The sequence below is a fragment of the Dendrobates tinctorius genome, unplaced genomic scaffold (genome assembly GCF_039654945.1).
Source record: "Dendrobates tinctorius isolate UK_male_01 unplaced genomic scaffold, ASM3965494v1 ptg000004l, whole genome shotgun sequence".
Lineage (NCBI taxonomy): Eukaryota > Metazoa > Chordata > Amphibia > Anura > Dendrobatidae > Dendrobates > Dendrobates tinctorius.
In genome coordinates this window covers 28055584-28076906 of record NW_027361672.1, presented here as the reverse complement: position 1 = coordinate 28076906, position 21323 = coordinate 28055584, and the positions used below count along the sequence as shown (strand labels likewise).

Here is a 21323-nt window from a genome sequence, read left to right as displayed (position 1 = left end):
AGGATCACGAAATAGAGATGCTAAAAGGGGCAATAAAAGAGCATGTCGAATGAGAAAGGGTCCTGAGACAAGCAGCTGAGAACAGAGTGGATGCGCTGGAGTAGGAAGTGTCTGAGCTCAGAGGTCATCTGTCAATGTGGCAAACTGTGAACAAGGCCTCAAGGGAAGATGTGGAAGTGCTCAGAAAAGCATTAAGAGGTCCTCTCCAAGAGAAAGAGGTTGTGGTCGCAGGCTTACCGTGGCTGTGCCAGAGTGGTAACGAGGTGGAGCTGCCAATGCCCATCTTGGTGAGGGTTCTGGAAGGGTGTAAAGCTGAGGAACAGTTTGCGCTAAGAGCAGAATGAGACAATCACTCAGTCGTGGCAGATGTCTTGATGGAAAGGTCCAAGGCAAAGCAGGAGCCGTCTGTCCATGAAGAGAATGACACTTCGCTCTTCAAGTGCGTGATAGAGGAACCCGAAGACGTGTGAGAAGCATATACCAGTGAAGATGTGCATGAGGCCTTTAAAAAGGTGGTAGAAGCGTGAAGTGTACACTGGACGCCCGAGACTCAGCAGTTGGTTATACTGGTCATACTGTCGACTAGGGAAGTCACAGTGAAGTGGGTGGCTATCCTGAGAGATATACACCTACAATGTCTCCACATAAAACAGATGATCATGGTGAGGAATAAGGAAGCCACTCGATGGTTGGAGCATGCGAGGAAAGCTCAAAGTCAGCTGGGCTTTTTGGAAGACATCGTTCAAGTGCCCAGAAATCCAATGAGGAGAGTTATTGGGAGACGTGTAAAAGTGATGCAGGAAATCGTGAATAAATCCGGTGTGGTAAGAGTGAGGATTTCAGCTGAGGATGAAGTCCAGGTAGCTGGTGAAGATGGAATGGTGCCATTTGTCATTGTTGGCTCAATGGAAAGCCTTAGGGTTTTCCAAAGGATGCAGAGAATTTAAAGTGGCAGTCCTACTCTCAGTACAAAGCTAAGGGACATGGACAGTATTAGATGGATCAGACTCAGACAAGACAGTAGGCTCGACTGTGAGTGGTTCTCATGACTGCACCAACCATTGGTGGCAACCATGGAGAGAAAGGTCGGGTGAAGGGGCATACTTAAGAAATGTGGTGACTAAAAAGGGTCTGGTGACACAGACAGATTGTGACTCAAGGGCTCAAGCTCGAGGCCTACATACAGACCACTGGGGGCGGGGGAGACCTAACAGATTGACTCTGAAACATGAAACGACAAAGTCCGATAGTGCGTTGGTCACAGAGAGGGTTACAGTGACAGTGATGGACTATGTTTTGGGAGCAGATGCTTAAAGACGACTGACAAGGCCCTCTCAACTGGTAGGGCAAGGTGACGTGGGTGCCTGGTCTCGGGGCCCCTGGTTTATGACAAGTGTTCAGCCCCATAAGTTTGAACAGAGGGGAGGTATGTGAGACAGTGACCAGCATTGTTGTGAATATCTGTCGTAACAGAGGAGGTCCGCTGTGCTGTAATCCTGAAATGTTGCTCTGGGACCTGTAGTTCTATGAACCTTGATTTTGTTTATAAAGGGAGGCTTACAGGGTTAGCTGGGGAACTTGTGAACACAACTGTAATTCATTTTAATATATAAAGTACTGAAAATTTAAGAAAAGTTGCTTGAAACAGTGAAAACCATCTAAATTCTGCCATTATTTATTGTATTGTTTTTAGGGTGTTTATTTTTAGGTAAAAAGTATTTATTACTATGATTCTCCATGTCAGTATGATTCCGGCAACACCAAATTTATATATATTTTTTTAAATATATTCTATTATTTCTATACACTGTTTTTTGGTGATTACTTGTATCTCCGTTCATACTGCACTCACACACGTAAATGATACACCATTTGAAAGGTAAACTTGCCCCCTTCAGCAAGAAAATAGCCAAACAAATTATGCATCCACGATTTGATCACAAAATACAGTTTAAACATTAATTTTCATAAACCTGCAGTAAGGAAAAATGACCTGCAGGTGGCACCACACTACCCCAAAGCACACTACCACAAAGCTGCTTACTGACATCACAAACAAATCCAAACATTTGCCTTGGGGACTTTCCAGCTTGCCTAGCCTATTTCAGGCACATTGGAGGATTGCACACTTCACTGCAGGTGAGTCACATATGCAAACACATTTGTATATATGCACTGCGTTTTCGGTGATTACTTCGCCCCACAAACACAAATGGTGAGTCACATTTGTAAACATGCACTGCTTTTTCCCTGATTACTTTGCCCCACACACACAAATGATACACCATTTGAAAGGAAAACTTGCCCCCTTAAGCAAGAAAAAAGCCAAACAAAAACCACACATTCACGATTTTATCACTAAATACAGTTTAAACATTCATTTTCATAAACCTGCAGAAAGAAACAATGACCTGCAGGTGGCAACTCAACCGGAAGATATTTTTTGGCCGCTACTGATCAAGCCAATTTATTGTATTACTAATCTACATTTATAAATACCTGTCTGTGTTCATCATCTCATGAAATACATTTACATTTGAACAGCTTGCTGTTTTCTGAAATTGCCTGCGCCCCCGATGACCAATGTGCCAAAATTTAGCACGGCCAAGCTAGTATTTTATCAAACATTTCTTTATTTTTTACTTTATTTTTTTAGTCTTCTTAAGGGACTTTAATCTGTGTCTGTTTGATCATATATTATGTACTGCAATATTGCAGTGTTGCAGTATATAGTTATATTTACGTTCTCTTGCTGTTAAGGCTCATTCAGACATTAAAGATTTTCTTGTTCGAGAAAAACGCTCCAACTTTCATCAGTGTTTTGATTAGTGTCATTACTAGTTTGATCTGAATTTCATCAGTTTTTCTGAGATGGGAAAGAAAGTAAAAAGTTTCTCTAGCTTCTATAAAAAAAAACCATGAAAAACGGACAACATATGGAAGGCATCTGAGTACTGAGATTTTTGTCTTGGATCCATAGACTTGCATTGGTGAGTTTAATCCGACACACGAATCAATATTGGACAAGTCTCTGTGCTTTTATGCAAACCACAAGGTCTCAGGAAAAAAATGGACATGTGAACTAGTCCATAGACTATTGTAGGGATGTGGACTGTCTTACCCTGTTCCTGCCGCTGAAGACAACAGACACATCATGTGAATATTGGCACCCGATTTTATATGTAAAAGTAATGTTTGTCTATGTAATGTATTATGGTGACGTACAGTATGTAAAGTGCTAATGCAGAATGTGAGAATAGTGTGAGGGAGGTACAGGGCTGTAGTCATGTCTGATAGCATTTGCATTAGTGCGCCCTGCCCTCCCGTTACATACACATACTGGCCATCACACTGCATACCTGTGGCTTCTTCCTCTGCACCATCAGGGTCCTCAGTACGCTTCTGGAGGATTCCTGTTTCCACCTTGGTACAAAATGAGCCACATTCCAGTTCAACTTTAAACTGTGTAACTTTACTGAGACTTCTACACAGCATATATCATATTCTTTCCAGCATCATCATCAGATTTCACAACATACTGCTTTTCCTCTGTCTCTGTACCAAGCTCAATTCCACGATGGACCGTACCTTTCGATCCTACAGTGTCCTCACTGTTCAGCCTTACTTCGTTAGGGGACTCCCATAGCCGTTTTGCCCCGATCCTGAGGGCATCAGCCCACGCAATAAGCCGCCACATATTGAGAGATGTGCCCGTACTGCTTAGTCTTCCCCGGCAACTGCAGTCCCACTAATACTGTGTAAAAGGAAAGAGATACATTGGATGCAGTGGAGAGCCGGAGGCCGAGAAGGGGTTAACCAAGGTTTACTGTACAGGAAGCTAAACAGAGAATACTCCATGCAGGGAGACAAGATTAGCCAAAATCAACTACGGTTATTAAGCACAATCACCATGCACAATAGAAAGATATGCAAAAAACAGCGTAACTTATCGCTTGCAGTCCTTGCAGGGAAAAGGCTGGAAAATCTCCTGACGGTGTCGCAATTCGTGAACAAAGTCTCTGGCTCTATTACGGAGGAACGAGAGCACTGTCTTCCAACGATGCTGATGGATCCGGTCATGGCTTGAATACGCTGGGTTGTAGAAACAGTCCTTTGTGTGGATCTCTCAGTGATGGTGCCGAACATGAGCCGTGTGTATGCTCACAGACCGCAGTAGCGGGCGGCCCTCTGCAATAGTCAACTTATCAACCACCACAGGCGGGAGGGGACTATCCACAGGAACGGGGTCAGACGGTAACTCAATAGCATCAAAGTCAACTGTGGGGTCAGCGCTCTGTGGGAAAGGTGGCGTGAAGTTGCCTGCTGGAGCAGCGGAGAGGGAGTCAATCTTCTCCTGTCGCTTTCCCGCCAAGTCTCTCGTGTTCCAACGCTCAGTCCTCTTTATACTCCCCACGCCCCCTGCTGTCCAGAGTGAAGATCCTTCCCTCCCAGAAGAATCCTCCCCAGCAACAGTGGTGACAGCCCCGATAGTTCTGGCCTTAAAGGGCACTGGACACTGCTGACTCTGCCTCGGCTCATCCTCTTACAACTGCATCACTAGCACTGCTGCTGTAGATCCTTCTGATGTAATCCTGGTCATGGATACTGAATGGCTGGGCCTTAAGCTTATCCAAACATTGCGTGACACGGTGTTGCTCAGGGCTAGCCAGCCCACCTGAGCTAATGGGCGCCCTGGTCCCAACTGACTTCTATAAGGAAGTCGTTAAAACCATATCCACCGTGCCCCTCCTATCTTAACTATTTACAGTCATGGCCAAAAGTTTTGAGAATGACACAAATATTATATTTTCACATGATCTGCTGCCCTCTGGTTTTTATGTGTGTTTGTCAGATGTTTTTATCACATACAGAAATATAATTGCAATCATATTATGAGTAACAAAAGGTTATATTGACAGTTAGAATGAGTTAATGCAGCAAGTCAATATTTGCAGTGTTGACCCTTCTTCTTCAGGACCTCAGCAATTCTCCCTGGCATGCTCTCAATCAACTTCTGGATCAAATCCTGACTGATAGCAGTCCATTCTTGCAAAATCAATGCTTTTATTTTGTCTGAATTTGAAGGTTTTTGTTTATCCACCCGTCTCTTGATGATTGACCACAAGTTCTCAATGGGATTAAGATCTGGGGAGTTTCCAGGCCATGGTCCCAAAATCTCTATGTTTTGTTCCCTGAGCCATTTAGTTATCACCTTTGCTTTATGGCAAGATGCTCCATCATGTTGAAAAAGGTATTGTTGATCGCCAAACTGCTCTTGGACGGTTGGGAGAAGTTGCTCTTGGAGGACATTCTGGTACCATTCTTTATTCATGGCTGTGTTTTTAGGCAAGACTGAGAGAAAGCCCATTCCCTTGGCTGAGAAGCCACCCCACACATGAATGGTTTCAGGATGCTTGACAGTTGGCATGAGACAAGACTGGTGGTAGCGCTCACCTGGTCTTCTCCGAATAAGCCATTTTCCAGATGTCCCAAACAATCGAAAAGGGGATTCATCAGAGAAAATGACTTTACCCCAGTCCTCAGCAGTCCACTCCCTGTACCTCTTGCAGAATATCAGTCTGTCCATGATGTTTTTTCTGGAGAGAAGTGGCTTCTTTGCTGCCCTCCTTGAGACCAGGCTTTGCTCCAAGAGTCTCCGCCTCACAGTGCGTGCAGATGCACTCACACCTGCCTGCTGCCATTCCTGAGCAAGCTATGCACTGCTGGTAGCCCGATCCCGCAGCTGAAACACTTTTAAGAGACGGTCCTGGCGCTTGCTGGTCTTTCTTGGGCGCCCTGGAGCCTTTTTGGCAACAAGGGAACCTCTCTCCTTGAAGTTCTTGATGATGCGATAGATTGTTGACTGAGGTGCAATCTTTCTAGCTGCGATACTCTTCCCTGTTAGGCCATTTTTGTGCAGTGCAATGATGACTGTCGTGTTTCTTTAGAGATAACTAGAGTTGAGCGAAACGGGTCGAAAAAATTCAAAAGTCGCCGACTTTTGGCAAAGTCGGGTTTCATGAAACGAAACCCGACCCTAGGATGAGGTCGGCCACGAGGTCGGCGACTTACGCGCCAAAGTCGCGTTTCAAAAGTTTGTTTTGCGCTCTTTTTCAGCCAATCAGGATCCACGGACACTGTGGGCAACGTGATGACATAGGCACGGGTCACCACCATCTTTCAGAAGGGCATGCAAGTGATTGGCTTGCTTTGGTGGGCGTCACAGGGGGTATAAAAGGGCGTGCACGCCGACCGCCATCTTACTTCTGCCGATCTTAGTATAGGGAGAGGTTGCTGCTGATTCTGTAGGGAGAGCGTTAGGCAGGGAAGAAGACAAAAAAACTGCTTCTGCTGCTAGCGATTTGGCCTGCACAACACACCAGTCACTGTGTGTGCAGTGCAAGGGGAGGCTATATTGTGGTGTATCAGTGGTGTTGGTTGTTGGGCTGCCTTTTAAGGCTTCCTGACAGGCTGGCATTGCTGTTTACCCACTGCTCCGCAAACTGCTTTTTTAAAAGCAATCCCAATTTTTTTTTTTGTCCTGCTGAGAAGAAAAAAAAACTGCTTCTGCTGCTAGCAATTTGGCCTGCACAACACACCAGTCACTGTATGTGCAGTGCAAGGGGAGGCTATATAGTGGTGTATCAGTGGTGTTGGTTGTTGGGCTGCCTTCTAAGGCTTCCTGACAGGCTGGCATTGCTGTTTACCCACTGCTCCGCAAACTGCTTTTTTAAAAGCAATCCAATCTTCCTTATCCTCTAGTCACTTTTGTCACAGCTGTGCCATCGAGCCTGTCACATAGCGCTCAGATATCAGTGGGCCTCACACAATCCAAAAGTGTCCACTGTCCACAAGTGTGTGCAGAAATTCAAAATCTCCCTTATCCTCTAGTCACTTTTGTCACAGCTGTGCCATCAAGCCTGTCACATAGCGCTCAGATATCAGTGGGCCTCACACAATCCAAAAGTGTCCAGTGTCCAAAAGTGTGTGCAGATATTCAAAATCTCCCTTATCCTCTAGTCACTTTTGTCACAGCAGTGCCATCGAGCCTGTCACATAGCGCTCAGATATCAGTGGGCCTCACACAATCCAAAAGTGTCCAGTGTCCAAAAGTGTGTGCAGATATTCAAAATCTCCCTTATCCTCTAGTCACTTTTGTCACAGCAGTGCCATCAAGCCTGTCACATAGCGCTCAGATATCAGTGGGCCTCACACAATCCAAAAGTGTCCACTGTCCACAAGTGTGTGCAGAAATTCAAAATCTCCCCTGCCCTATAGACACCTTGTACCTTGTTTTACATTACTATATAGTTTGTTGGATTTTGTCTACATTTCTACCAAAAATGAGGAAGGCTGGTGGAAGAGGCCGTGGAATTGGGCGGGGGTTGGCAGCTGGTAATGATGGTGTTGGTGGTGGATCTGATGGTAGTGGCAAGAGCAAAATAGGACCGAATGCAGGAGGTGCTGACCCTGCGTCATCGTCTGGCTACATAAGGCCTCGAACGCTTAGTTTTCTAGGAGTTGGCAAACCGCTTTTAAAGGCAGAGCATCAGGAAAAAGTTTTGTCTTACATTGCTGACTCAGCCTCCAGCTCTATCGCCTCCTCTTCTTCAGTTGTAAAAAGTAAAAGCACTGAGTCGTCATTGGAGGCTCATGTTCATGAACCACACCTTTCCTTGTGTCCTTCACCCCAACCAAGATTGAAGGATGACGCAGGCCATACTACTGATTACTCCATGGAGCTGTTTTCACATACCATGCCTGGATTATCAAGTCAAATGGTGAATTACCCAGGCCAAGATGAATCTGACATGGAGTGCACTGATGCACAGCCGCTGATGGATGATTCTGCTGGTACATTCACTCAGAGCACTACATTGTCCTCGCAGTGTACAGAGCCAGATTCTGACCCTGATGAGACTCAGGTGCCCCTTCCCGCACACTATACCACCATACACGGTGACACAGAGGAAGGTGCACATGACATAGAAGAGGAGGTGATGGATGACCCAGTTGTTGAAACAGATTGGCATCCATTGGGGGAAGAGGGTGCTGCTTCCAATAGCTCAGATGAGGAGCATCCACAGCAGACATCGACATCGCAACAGCTGTTATCTGGCAGGCCCGGAGCACTCCAAAGACAGGTTCCAAACATCAAAAGAGTTGCTGGACAGCTTGTCCAGAGGGTCAAAAGATCACAGCGTGCTAGGCCGCAAAATGTCTGCCAAAGTAGGAAGAGTGCAGTGTGGCACTTTTTTGAACAAAATCCTCATGATCAGGCCAAGGTTATCTGTAAGAAGTGAGCAAAGACCTTTAGCCGAGGGAAAAATCTGAAAAATTTGAATACCAGTTGCATGCTTAGACATTTAACCAGCATGCACTTGCAAGCGTGGACACAACACCAAACCTCAAGTGCCACATGTGCAACTGATCACAACGAAGGTAGTCAGCAACGCTACATTGTTTCCCCCACTGTAAGCCCACCGGTTAGCACAGCAGCAAATGTTGAGGTGTCGTTGCAAGACCACAGCAGTCAGGGAATCCCACTGTTATATCAACGAAATACTGATTCTAGGCCATCAGAAAGAACACCAACTCCATCACCATCATCAACCCTCTCTCTGTCCGCCCTGTCCACCGCTACTTCCACCATATGCAGCTCTCAAGTCCAGCTCACCCTCCCAGACACTATGAGTAGGTCAAGAAAGTACTCAGTCTCTAATCCGCGTACACTGGGTTTGAACGCCCACATTGCCAAACTAATCTCGTTTGAGATGATGCCCTTTCGGTTGGTGGAAAGCACAGCTTTCCGCGAACTCATGGCCTATGCAGTACCACGCTATGACCTACCCAGTCGCCACTTCTTCTCTCGCAAAGCCATCCCAGCCCTCCACCATCATGTGAAAGACCGCATTGTCCAAGCACTCAAGCAGTCAGTGAGCGGAAAGGTGCACCTCACAACTGATGCATGGTCCAGTCGGCATGGCCAGGGCCGTTACGTGTCCATCACTGCGCACTGGGTTAATGTGGTGGATGCAGGGTCCACAGGGGACAGCGGTGGTGGGACAGTGCTGCCTAGCCCACGGTATAGGAAACAGTTGGCTGTAGGCGTTCGACCCTCCTCCTCCTCCACCTCCTCCAGAAGCGAAAGCTCGTCCACAGAGCGCAGTCGTACGAGCACTCCATCTGCAGCTGCCACTGTTGCACACGATGTGTCCCCCTATCGAGCAGCTAGTGGAAAGCGTCAGCAGGCTGTGTTGCAGATGATGTGTTTGGGCGACAGACACACCGCCGAGGTGCTGGCCGAGTACTTGAAGCGACAAACTGAGTCATGGCTGGGCAGTGTACATCTTGAGGCAGGCAAGGTAGTTAGTGATAACAGCCGTAATTTTGTGGCAGCCATAGCCCTTTCAAAACTCAGCCACATACCTTGCTTGGCTCACACCTTGAACCTGGTGGTGCAGTGCTTCCTCAAAAATTATCCAGAGTTAACAGCCCTGCTCCAGAAGGTGCGAAGACTGTGCGCGCACATCCTCCGGTCGCCTGTACACTCCGTTCGTATGCAGAAGCTGCAGCGATTGCTCCACCTTCCCAACCACCGCCTCATTATCGACATTGCAACAAGGTGGAACTCCACCCTGCACATGGTGGAGCGGCTGTGCGAGCAGAGGCAGGCCATAATGCATTTGTGGGAGGATACACGGCCAGGCACTTTGAGAGCAGACATGGAGTTGACAGGTGTGCAGTGGTCGAAGCTGAAAGACCTTTGTAAAGTCCTTCAGTGTTTTGAGGAATGCACACGGCTGGTAAGCGCAGACGACGCCATCCTAAGCATGAGCATCTCACTTATGCGTCTGCTCATGCAAACTTTGACGCACCTTAAGGAGCAGGCGTCTGCAGCCAATGTTGATGAGGAGGAAGAGGAGGAGGGAATCCTTGATGACATTCAGCCATTGTCTGCTCAGGGACCTCTCCTGGACGAGGTGGAGGAAGAAGAGGAGGAGGAGGAGGATGATGGGGATGATTACTTAGGGGAGGAGGATGCATCTCGTGGGGCAAGTGAAAATGTTGGCGTGGCAAGGTCTGGTACAGGGTTTGTGCGTGACTGGAGGGATGTGGATTTGCCAGAAAGTGCTCCTCCACCCAGCACTCGCAGTGCATCATTGACACCGGGAACATTGGCCCACATGTCAGATTATGCCTTGCGGATCCTAAAAAGGGACCCCCGCATTGCCAAAATGATGAACGATGACGACTACTGGTTGGCCAGCATCCTGGATCCACGCTATAAAGGCAAATTACAAAACATCATGCCACAGGAGAACCTTGACCTAATATTGGCTAATAAACAAGCAACTCTGGTAAATCGGTTGCTTGAGGCATTCCCAGCACACAGCAGCGGTGATGGTTCTCACACGAGCCGTACGGGCCGGGGGCAGCTTGGCAGAGGTGTTCGTGGTGCACACAGCAGAAGTGGCGTTGGAGACAGGGGTTTCATGACAATGTTGTGGACTGATTTTTCAAATACCGCTCACACAACTGGTAATACTGCATCGATGGAAAGTGACAGGAGACAGCAGTTGTCAACTATGGTTACAAACTACTTTTCCTCCCATATCGATGTTCTCCCACACAGGTCATTCCCCTTTGACTATTGGGCCGCTAAACTGGACACCTGGCCTGAATTGGCCCAATATGCCTTACAGGAGCTCGCTTGCCCAGCTGCAAGTGTGCTATCGGAAAGAGTCTTCAGTGCAGCTGGATCAATCCTGACAGAAAAAAGGACCCGTCTGTCAACCCAAAATGTGGATGATCTAACCTTCATTAAAATGAACCACGCATGGGTTTCCAAGGATTTTGTCCCACCTTCCCCTGATGACACATAGGGTGACAGAAAAATGGCTTGCTTTGGTCCACCTCTTCCTGGTACTTCACCTATTTCGCCTTTTGCATCAGCTGAATGTCCAACATCAACATATGCCACTTTCTAAAACTCCCTAACTGTGCTGCCTCCCCCCCCATGGCCGGGGTCACCACCTACCGCACGACACCGTGCGAGTGCCGTTGCCCTGGACAGGTGGGTAGGCCGACTCTTGGGCGCGGGCACTGGCACAGGGTCCCTCATAGTGCAATCAAGTGTCTCTGACGGTGGTGGTGCACACCCGCCGTCAGACACACCGCTGTACTATGAGGGGCCCAGTGCCAGTACCGACGCCCACGAGTGGGCCCCCCTTGCTTGGGCAGGGCCCCAGCATTTGCAATCTTTACCTCTCCCTGCTCCTCCGCTGTGTAATCTGGGCCGTCAAATCCATACTGTGCCTGACACCGTCTGAGCCTGCCTCCTGAGACATATATTTTGAATGTGTACGCTATCCATACATGTTATCCAGGGATACGGTACCCTTTCTAACCTTTGTGCAATCACGTGCAATCCATACTGGGCCTAACACCATCTGAGCCTGCCTCCTGAGACATATATTTTGAATGTGTACGCTATCCATACATGTTATCCAGGGATACGGTACCCTTTCTAACCTTTGTGCAATCACGTGCAATCCATACTGGGCCTAACACCGTCTGAGCCTGCCTCATGCTGTATAGACATATATTTTGAATGTGTACGCTATCCATACATGTTATCCAGGGATACGGTACCCTTTCTAACCTTTGTGCAATCACGTGCAATCCATACTGGGCCTAACACCGTCTGAGCCTGCCTCATGCTGTATAGACATATATTTTGAATGTGTACGCTATCCATACATGTTATCCAGGGATACGGTACCCTTTCTAACCTTTGTGCAATCACGTGCAATCCATACTGGGCCTAACACCATCTGAGCCTGCCTCCTGAGACATATATTTTGAATGTGTACGCTATCCATACATGTTATCCAGGGATACGGTACCCTTTCTAACCTTTGTGCAATCACGTGCAATCCATACTTGGCCTAACACCATCTGAGCCTGCCTCCTGAGACATATATTTTGAATGTGTACGCTATCCATACATGTTATCCAGGGATACGGTACCCTTTCTAACCTTTGTGCAATCACGTGCAATCCATACTGGGCCTAACACCGTCTGAGCCTGCCTCATGCTGTATAGACATATATTTTGAATGTGTACGCTATCCATACATGTTATCCAGGGATACGGTACCCTTTCTAACCTTTGTGCAATCACGTGCAATCCATACTGGGCCTAACACCGTCTGAGCCTGCCTCCTGAGACATATATTTTGAATGTGTACGCTATCCATACATGTTATCTGGGGATACGGTACCCTTTCTCACCTTTGTGCAATCACGTGTAATCCATACTGGGCGTGAGAACGGCTGGCGAGCTGTTAAGCAAGCTACAGCACCTGTCCAGACAAGTACAGGGATTCCCTAGCGAGGAGACTTATTTGATTGTTTTCAATGTTGGGACAGCAATTTTTGGGGAGCATTATACACTAGAGCATTAGAAATGGGGCCCATTATGTTTGGAGCATTATTTGGGCCCATAAGACAGTGGAGCTTCATCCATGGGGACCAACATATACTGTAGCATTATGTGGAGCTCATCATATACTGTTTCAAACATTATATGGGACCAATGATTCTGTATGGAGAAATAGATGGGCCTCGTCATGAGATGTAAAAAGTGAGGTATTTTTCATTGTACTATACCGCTATTTCTCTGCCGTATCGGAGCATGATGAGTTGTGGTATGTGTTAAAGGGGCGCTCTTTTGCCCAGGGCACATGAAAACCTGGAGCCAGCCCTCCCCCCCCACAGTTTGTAGCCAAATAACCCCCATTTTTCAGTGCGTAACTTGTATTATGAAGTTAATTAAGGTTGACAAGCTTAAGAAAGAAGAATTGATGCTTTTGGCATTCAAATGGGCACTGTAGGTGTGTTTCCTGTCCTCCTCTCACTGCCGACTTTTATTCCCCATTGACTTACATTGGGTTTCGTGTTTCGGGACGACCCCGACTTTTCCCTATAATCGGACGATCTTGCTCGACCCGACTTTTGGAAAAGTCGGGTTTCACGAAACGAAACGCGACCCTAAAAAACCAAAAGTCGCTCAACTCTAGAGATAACCATGGTTAACAGAAGAGAAACAATGATGCCAAGCACCAGCCTCCTTTTAAAGTGTCCAGTGGTGTCATTCTTACTTAATCATGACAGATTGATCTCCAGCCCTGTCCTCATCAACACCCACACCTGTGTTAATGGAGCAATCACTGAAACGATGTTAGCTGGTCCTTTTAAGGCAGGGCTGCAATGATGTTGAAATGTGTTTTGGGGGATAAAGTTAATTTTCTAGGCAAATATTGACTTTGCAAGTAATTGCTGTTAAGCTGATCACGCTTTATAACATTCTGGAGTATATGCAAATTGCCATTATAAAAAATGAAGCCGTAGACTTTGTAAAAATTAATATTTGTGTCATTCTCTAAACTTTTGGCCATGACTGTACACTACTATTCCTACCACTAACATGTACCCCATCTTGTGGCCAAACCTGGGTAGTACACTCACCCTACCATTATAATAGCATATACACATAAATACATATATATATTACATATATATGTAACCTCTATACAGTATATACAGCAACCGGGATGTAATTTAAGGGGTTAACGAGACTTTACAACCCCTTTGTCACGTGGCCCCGTCCTGTGTGACATGACCCACAGGCCGGTAAGTAACACAACAAGACACGGGGGAAGGGGAAACAGTTACAACGGTGGGCCCTGCGATAGGGACCGGGGATGTGGAAACCTCCTGCACTTCCCTGAGTCAGTATCTCTACACTCCTAACGATCCCTAGGCCGGTTCCGCACCGGGCGCCAATCAGGAACCTAAGAACCCTAGCACACCCTACACCTATCCCTTGCTAGGGAGCTGGGTGATGCAGGCACTGGCCTCACCACTGTACTAATGCACACCAGGGAAAAATGCAAACAGAGAAACACAACTTAGCTTTGCTCTGTTGCTATTGCTCCCAGCAACAGAGTCCACCACCAGAATGCAGCTTTCCTCAGACTAGCTGCTACTTCTCCAAGCTTTGTCAGTGCTGCAATGAACACCGCTCTGTAATTCCTTCCTTCACCAGACTTTACACCAGAGCTCCCCTGAGCTGCTCTCTGTAGTTCCTTCCTTCACCAGTCTTGGTTGGAAATGAGCAATATCACCAACCCCTGCTCATAGACCATGTGACCCTATATAGGAAAAGGGAATGGTCAAATGATCAGGGGCCAAAAGCTGCAATAATCCCAGTGACCACTGGGGGCAAAAGCCAAAGCAAAGAAAACATCAAGTGCAATGACCCTAACGGCCACAGGGGGCAAAACTAGAACTGAAACCACACAGTGCAATGACCCTAATGGCCACCGGGGGCAAAAACAACTCCAAGCACACAGCTTAAGGGAAAAAAAAGGTTACTAGTGCTTTTTATCTGTCATGATCCAGCATGGATCATGACACCCTTACATTAGCATAAGGATAACCTTAGGATATAGAATAAGGATGATATGTTTAGTATACAAGATAGGAGATGGTTAAGAATAGAACTAGCCCAGTGGGTAGGCACTAGTGCTGATAAAAGGGGGGACACTTCCTGGTTAGAGGGAGTTCAATGTCTGCTAGTGAAGTGTATAGTGAAGTCCAAGTTCAGGTGCGATGGGTTGCTAGTGGCAGCATGGGCCAACTATTTGAGGCAGTGGGAGGACAAATAGAGTTCCCTGAGGGACATTCCAACAGCATCCTGAGCTTAGGGATCGGGCCAGGAACCAAGCAGTGGGCCTGGTCTTCTGACATGATGAGGTCTGTGGATGTGGAATTACGTGGAGGGAGGTGTCTGGTACCGGGTGCACTGCTGGAATGGACACCAAATCCCTTAGGCTTATAGAGTCAGCGGACTTGGGGGTAGTCCAAAACAAACAGGTGGCAGGACAGAAGAGGAGCTGTCCTAAGAAGGAAGGAAGTGTGAATTGTTGTGCCATATCTCACTTGTGCCCACCTGAGGAACTTGGTCTGTTTAGTAATAGTTTGGCTGTTGCAAAGAACCTGGTGTCCCATGCACTGTGTGCGGTGGCTCCTGAAGACAGAAGCCTGGAGGCAGCGGACACCTGCAGCCTACAAATGAGTGTGATGAACCCCACACCCACAGCACATTGGGACTGGGAGACAGCTCTTATCTGTAAAGTGCTGGAGCACAACCGGATAGCAGCTCAGTTGCGGCTACCGCTCTGCCCCACTGTACACTATCATAGCTGCACGTGTTAGCCATGAAAAACACGGGCAGAACTTGCATGTGAAAAACTAATAATGCTTCATTCAAATGTTTTGTGTACAAGTTCTACCAGAGTTTTTCACCAATATTAAGCTTATTTATGATAGTCTATGCAGCTATTTACTTATCCCAGTATTTTTCTGACCAAGTGTTCTGCACAAAATCACAGAGACATATCCAAGTTTGATCCTAGTCTCAAATTAAAATTGCCGATGTGAGTCAAAAGATCTGTGAAAAAAATCAGACCGCTCTCTGAAGCCATCTGTGTGATGTCCACTTTTCAAGGACTGTTTGATATAGGAAAAGCTTAAGAAACCATCTTTCTTTCTTTCATCAGCGAAAAACTGATGAAACTTTTGCGGTACGTTATTGCGGCCCGTTTTTGCGGGCCGTATCGCCACATTTTTTTGTGTTGTACCGCAATAACTGGCTGCAAAAAATGTTTGCGGTTCGCCATTTTTTTTCCCAATACTATGGAAATAGTATTGGAGAAAAAAAACGGCATTCCGCAAAACCGGAAGTGACGGCACTCTGCAAAAACAAACTTCCATTTGTTTTTGTGGCCCCATTGATTTAAATGGGGGCCGTGTCAAAGAGCCATGAAAAATATCGAGCCATACGGCACACGGCGCACCATTGAATTTTGCGGGCCGATTTTGCGGCCCCATAGAAAACTATTGGGGCCGCAAAATTGGCCCTCAAAAATACGGTAAGTGTAAAACCAGCCTAAGGCCACATTTACATTTTCTGTATTTGGTCAGTCTTTTACATAAGTATCTGCAAGACAAAATTAGGAGAGGAACAATAAGAGGAAAAGCATAATAGAGACACATCACCACTTCTGTATTTATCACCTACTCCTGATTTTGGCTTAAGCCCCGTCACACGTAACGATGTCCCAGTGATCCCACCAATGATCCGACATGGATGGGATCACTGGGACATCTGTCATGATCCAGGTTGGATCTGACAGTTTAAATGCACAAAGTAACCTTTTTTTTTTTCCTTTGGCTGTGTGCCAAAGGTAGTTTTACCCCTGCTGCACTCAGGATGCTGGACTCGGTTGCTGAAGCTGGACTCAAAATGTTGGACTCTTTAGCAGAAAAGCTGGACTCATTTGCTGGACTCTGTTTCTGGACAGCTGCACGCAGGTATGGACTTTGTTTGCTCCAAGGCTGCACTATGGTGCTGAAATGAGTCCAGGACAACTCAGTCAGAGTCCTGGAGTGGTAGCTATGGTGTCAGCGAGGAGTTCGTGGAAAGCTTGGTGGATTGGCAGCTATGGTGTCAGTGAAGAATTCTTGCAAAGCTTGATGGAGTGGCAGCTGTAGTGTAGAGCTGCACTCAGTTGCTGGACTCTTTTGCTGAAGCTGCACTCAGGTGCTGAACCCCGTTGCTGGACAGTTGCACTCAGGTGCTGGACTCCGTTGCTGGACAGTGCACCCAGATGTTGGACTCGGTGGAGGAAAAGATGCACGCAGGTGGTGGGCTCTGTTGCTGGGAGCGTTAGCAACAGAGCAAAGCTAACTGGTGTTCCCCTGTTATGTCACTTTTCCTTATGTGTGTTTAGTGCAGTGGTGGGATTAGTTTCCACACTGACCAATTCCCTAGTGAGGGTTTAGGTGGAGGGCGAGTCAGGGTTTTTAGGTTCCTGATCGGCGCCCGGTGCGGAACCGGCCTAGGGAACGTTAGGAGTGTAGAGACACTGACTCAGGGCAGTGCAGGAGGTCTTCACTTCCCCGTTCCCTATCGCAGGGCCACCATTGTTATTGTTACCCAGGTTTTCCCTATTCCCTTGTCTTATTGGATTAGTTACCGGCCTGCGGGCGGCGTCACATAGGACAATTACACGTGCCGCGTCCTGTTGTATCAGTTACCGGCTTGCTGGCCGTGTCGCTCAGGACGGGGCACGTGACAACATCGTTAGGCTGATCGCTGATGAGCTGTCACATAGACAGCCCCAGTGATCAGGACCAGCGACGCTGGATTCTAATGTAAACGTCTGGTATCCAGGAGCCGCGGCTCCTGGATACCCGCTGTTTACCTTAGAAACCGGCTTACATGCTGGTTTCCAAGGTAAACATTGGGTATCTAGGAGCCGCGCGACTCCTGGATACCCGCTGTTTACCTTAGAAACCGGCATACATGTTGGTTTCCAAGGTAAACATCGGGTATCTAGGAGCCGCGCGACTCCTGGATACCCGGTGTTTACCTTGGAAACCAGCGTTAACGCCGGTTTCCAAGGTAAATAGCGGGTATCCAGGAGCCGCGGCTCCTGGATACCCGACGTTTACATTAGAAACCAGCGTCCAGCGTCGCTGATCGCTGGTCTCTGGCTGCCACACGCAGCGATGTGTGCTGGGCAGCGGGAGGCCAGCGATCGAAAAACGGCTCAGGCCGCTCAAGCATGATCAGCGATAACCGGCAGGGGGGCCAGTCGCTGATCCCCGTCACACACTGCGATCTCGCTAGCAAGATCGCTGATGTGTCACAAAATCAGCAATCTCGCTAGCGAGATCGCTGTGTGTGACAGGGCCCTTAAAAATACTGAGACAAAAATAGTGAGTACACATCCGATCTCAAACAGCACAGGAGATAGATAGGTTGGAGCCTGAAGCTGAATATTAGAAGATCAGTGATTGGCTGCAGCGGTGTAGTTGTGACATTACCGCTGTATCCACAAAACAAAAACTAGAGAAGTGGCTAAGAGTTTGTTCTGGACATGGGGAGGGTGAGAAAAAGCTGATTTGTTTTTTTAATTTAAAACCCAGTGCAGGCTCGTAGAGGTAAGAACATTACAGCCAGAAAACCCCTCTGAGCATCGCACAGGTTTGCATGTATGATTTACTAGAAACACTATATATTACTATATTTTGTCCTACACATTTGGAACATCCCAATAACATTATAATTTGCTTAGAGTGTTAGGAAAGTTAATTGCTAACTACCCGTTAGTAAAGATTGGAGCTTTGACCCCCCAGGGCCATAAGTGTTGGTAGTTAGATATTAAAGATTTCTAGAGATTAGATTAAATAAATCGTAAGCACTGGCACTTGTGAGTGGCCTGCCGCAGCTCACACCTCCTACTGATTACGTATACGTCTCAAGGTGGGGACAGTGATGGCAGCGCTGATTGGGCGCCGGGCTCACATGACGTAACCACACGTGAGCCCCGAGTGCGGACACCGCTAGAACGGCATTGGCATGGGAGGTGAGAATAAACTTTTTTGATCAGGGCCAAGCACTCCTTGACAGATGAGCAGGAGAATCTAGTTGGCACGTGTCCGCCCACCCGCTCAAGGAATACAGGGAAATCATGACAGTGTGTGTACTGCCCACTGCTACGATTAAGCTTTCTTGGGTCATACACAGTTGGGCAAAGACTTTTCTGCCCAGCCTGGATAGACCCTTTAAGTAGAGAGTTGAAGTGTAGCCATAAGCTAGAGAAAGTAAAAACATCCTGTTGCATCTGATGGTGCCAAACACACTACTGAAGGGCCCAAATTCCTCTGTGCCACATAATACAAAGTTGGGGTTACAAATGCTGCACTTTGGGACAGGGTCTTCAAGTGTCCTAAATACTAAGCTACTTACTAGTGATGAGCGAGTATACTTGTTGCTAGGGTTTTTCCGAGCATGCTCGGGTGCCCTCCAAATATTTTGGCGTGCTCAGAGATTTAGCTTCTGTCGCCATAGCAGCATGATTTGTGACTGCTAGACAGGCTGGTTACATGTGTGGAATGCCTGTTTGTTAGGGAATTCCCACATGTATTCAGGCTGTCCAGCAGCCATAAGTCATGCAGCTGAGGCAACGAAAACTAAATCTCCGAGCACGCCAAAATACTCGGAGGTCACCCGAGCAATAAGCATGCTTGGAAAAACCCGAGCAACAAGTATACCCGCTCATCACTACTACTTACCAATACGGAAGTTAATGGGTAATTGTAGAGATTTTATACCATATGATGGGAATAATGCAGCTGGTGCATTAAAAGAACGATATTGCGCAATATGAAACCAGGCAAGATGCCAGTGATTTGAGAAGGCTGTCTTCATATAGTAGTAAGGCGAGGCGTGTAATAACAGTGCGGTCATGTTTTGTATGTCTCTGGGAAGCCTCAGGGGAACTATGGCATTATGCAATCATGTGGCTGCCGGAACAAAGAGCTGCTTTCTGCTGATAAACACAGCTCACCAAGAAAACTTCTAACCCTCTGACCGGCTATTTCTTCATCATATTCCTACACGTGCAGAACTGCATAGACCTGGCCATTACCAGATGTAATATCACAGAAACATATTCTCTATCATCTGCAGATCCTCATCCTTCAGCTCATCATGCTGCCCCTGGGAACCAATGCCTCTGAGATCCTGGTAGAAGATCTCTTCCATTACATTGATGCACACCAAGATGATTTTGTCCAGGTAAAGTGAAATGGATGTTCCTATCATAGAGGATGAATGTTCCATGTCATACTCTAGGAGCAGCCTAGAAGCCTGCATGTATCACTGAGACAGTACTGTATTAGCACTGGAGAGAATCTATGTATGAAACTTCACTCAGTGACTGAGAGGGACCTCTGGGACTGGGACAGTCCATGTACCTTACACTTAAAGAGAACTTATCATGTTAAAGATGGTGTTTGATCTGAGGATAGGATGATCTAGAGCAGGAGGAGCGGATCAGATTGATATATGGTACTTTTTTTGTAGGAAAATGTCAGTAAGCCTAGCATTCTATTTATTGAAGTCCTTGGTGTTTTTGTATGCATGAGTCCAGTGGGCGGTCCTGTCAGTGACTGACAGTCTTTTCTGTATAACTGCATGCAGAAATAGCTATCAATCAGTTAAGAAGACTCCACTCGAATCTTAGCCCTTCCGTGAACTTCGACGTATAGGTACGTCCAAGGTCGGGTCCCAGCCTTTGATGCGAGCTCCGCATCTTTCCCTGCACACTAACTAATCATAGAATGTTAGATTTGGAAGAGACCTCAAGGGTCATCGTGTCCAACCCCCTGCTCAAAGCAGGATTCACTATATCATCCCAGTCAGATGTCTGTCCAGCCTCTGTTTGAAGACTTCCATTGAAGTAGAACTCACCACCTCTCGTGGCAGCCTGTTCCATTCATTGATCACCCTAACTGTCAAAAAGTTTTCTCCAATATCTAATCTGTCTCTTCTCCCTTTCAGTTTAATTTCATTGCTTCCTGTGTTTCCATGTACAATTGAGAATAATGATCCCTCTACACTGTGACAGCCCTTCAGATATGTGTAGAAAGTTATTACGTCTCCTCTTAGTACACCACAAGGCAGAATAACAATATTATACTGGAGTTTTAAATGATAAATCAAATGCCAACAAAAATTAAACTACTCAGAAAAACTGATAAAATATACCGGAATTCATCTTTATTTAGTAAGATATAAAAATCATACAAAAAACATACCACTAAAACGAAGCTCAAAGGGGATTATTTTTACCGAGACAGGAGTGGTCAATCATATATATACATTCAAAATAATTGCATGAATTTACAACTGTTAGAATTAGATGATAAATAGTGCAAGCTAAGATGCAAAAACCTATGTAAATCATATGAGAATGAGAAAAACAGTCACATATCAGATGTTGTGGTTCCATCTAGTGGTTATGTGCACAAAGTGCAATCATGAGGTAAGGTAGAGGTCCCTATCAGGTTTGAGTGTAGATAGATAGATACATACTGTACATACAGTGGGGAAAAAAATATTTAGTCAGCCACGAATTGTGCAAGTTCTCCCACTTAAAAAGATGAGAGAGGCCTGTAATTGACATCATAGGTAGACCACGACTGTGAGAGTCAAAATGAGAAAACAAATCCAGAAAATCACCTTGTCTGATTTGGCAAGATTTATTTTGCAAATTATGGTGGAAAATAAGTATTTGGTCATTAACAAAAGTTCATCTCAATATTTTGTTATATATCCTTTGTTGGCGATGACAGAGGTCAAATGTTTTCTGTAAGTCTTCACAAGGTTGGCACACGCTGTT

General features: G+C 46.5%; 1 protein-coding gene across 1 annotated transcript in view; it reads left to right on the top strand.

Annotated features, from left to right (window-relative positions):
• The window catches only part of LOC141082662 (beta-Ala-His dipeptidase-like), a 151153-nt gene that overhangs the window by 61856 nt on the left and 67974 nt on the right, over nt 1-21323 (top strand). Inside the window, exon 3 of the mRNA XM_073566615.1 lies at nt 19610-19717. Within this exon, the coding sequence (XP_073422716.1) occupies nt 19610-19717 (108 nt within the window). The remainder of the gene's footprint in view (nt 1-19609; nt 19718-21323) is intronic.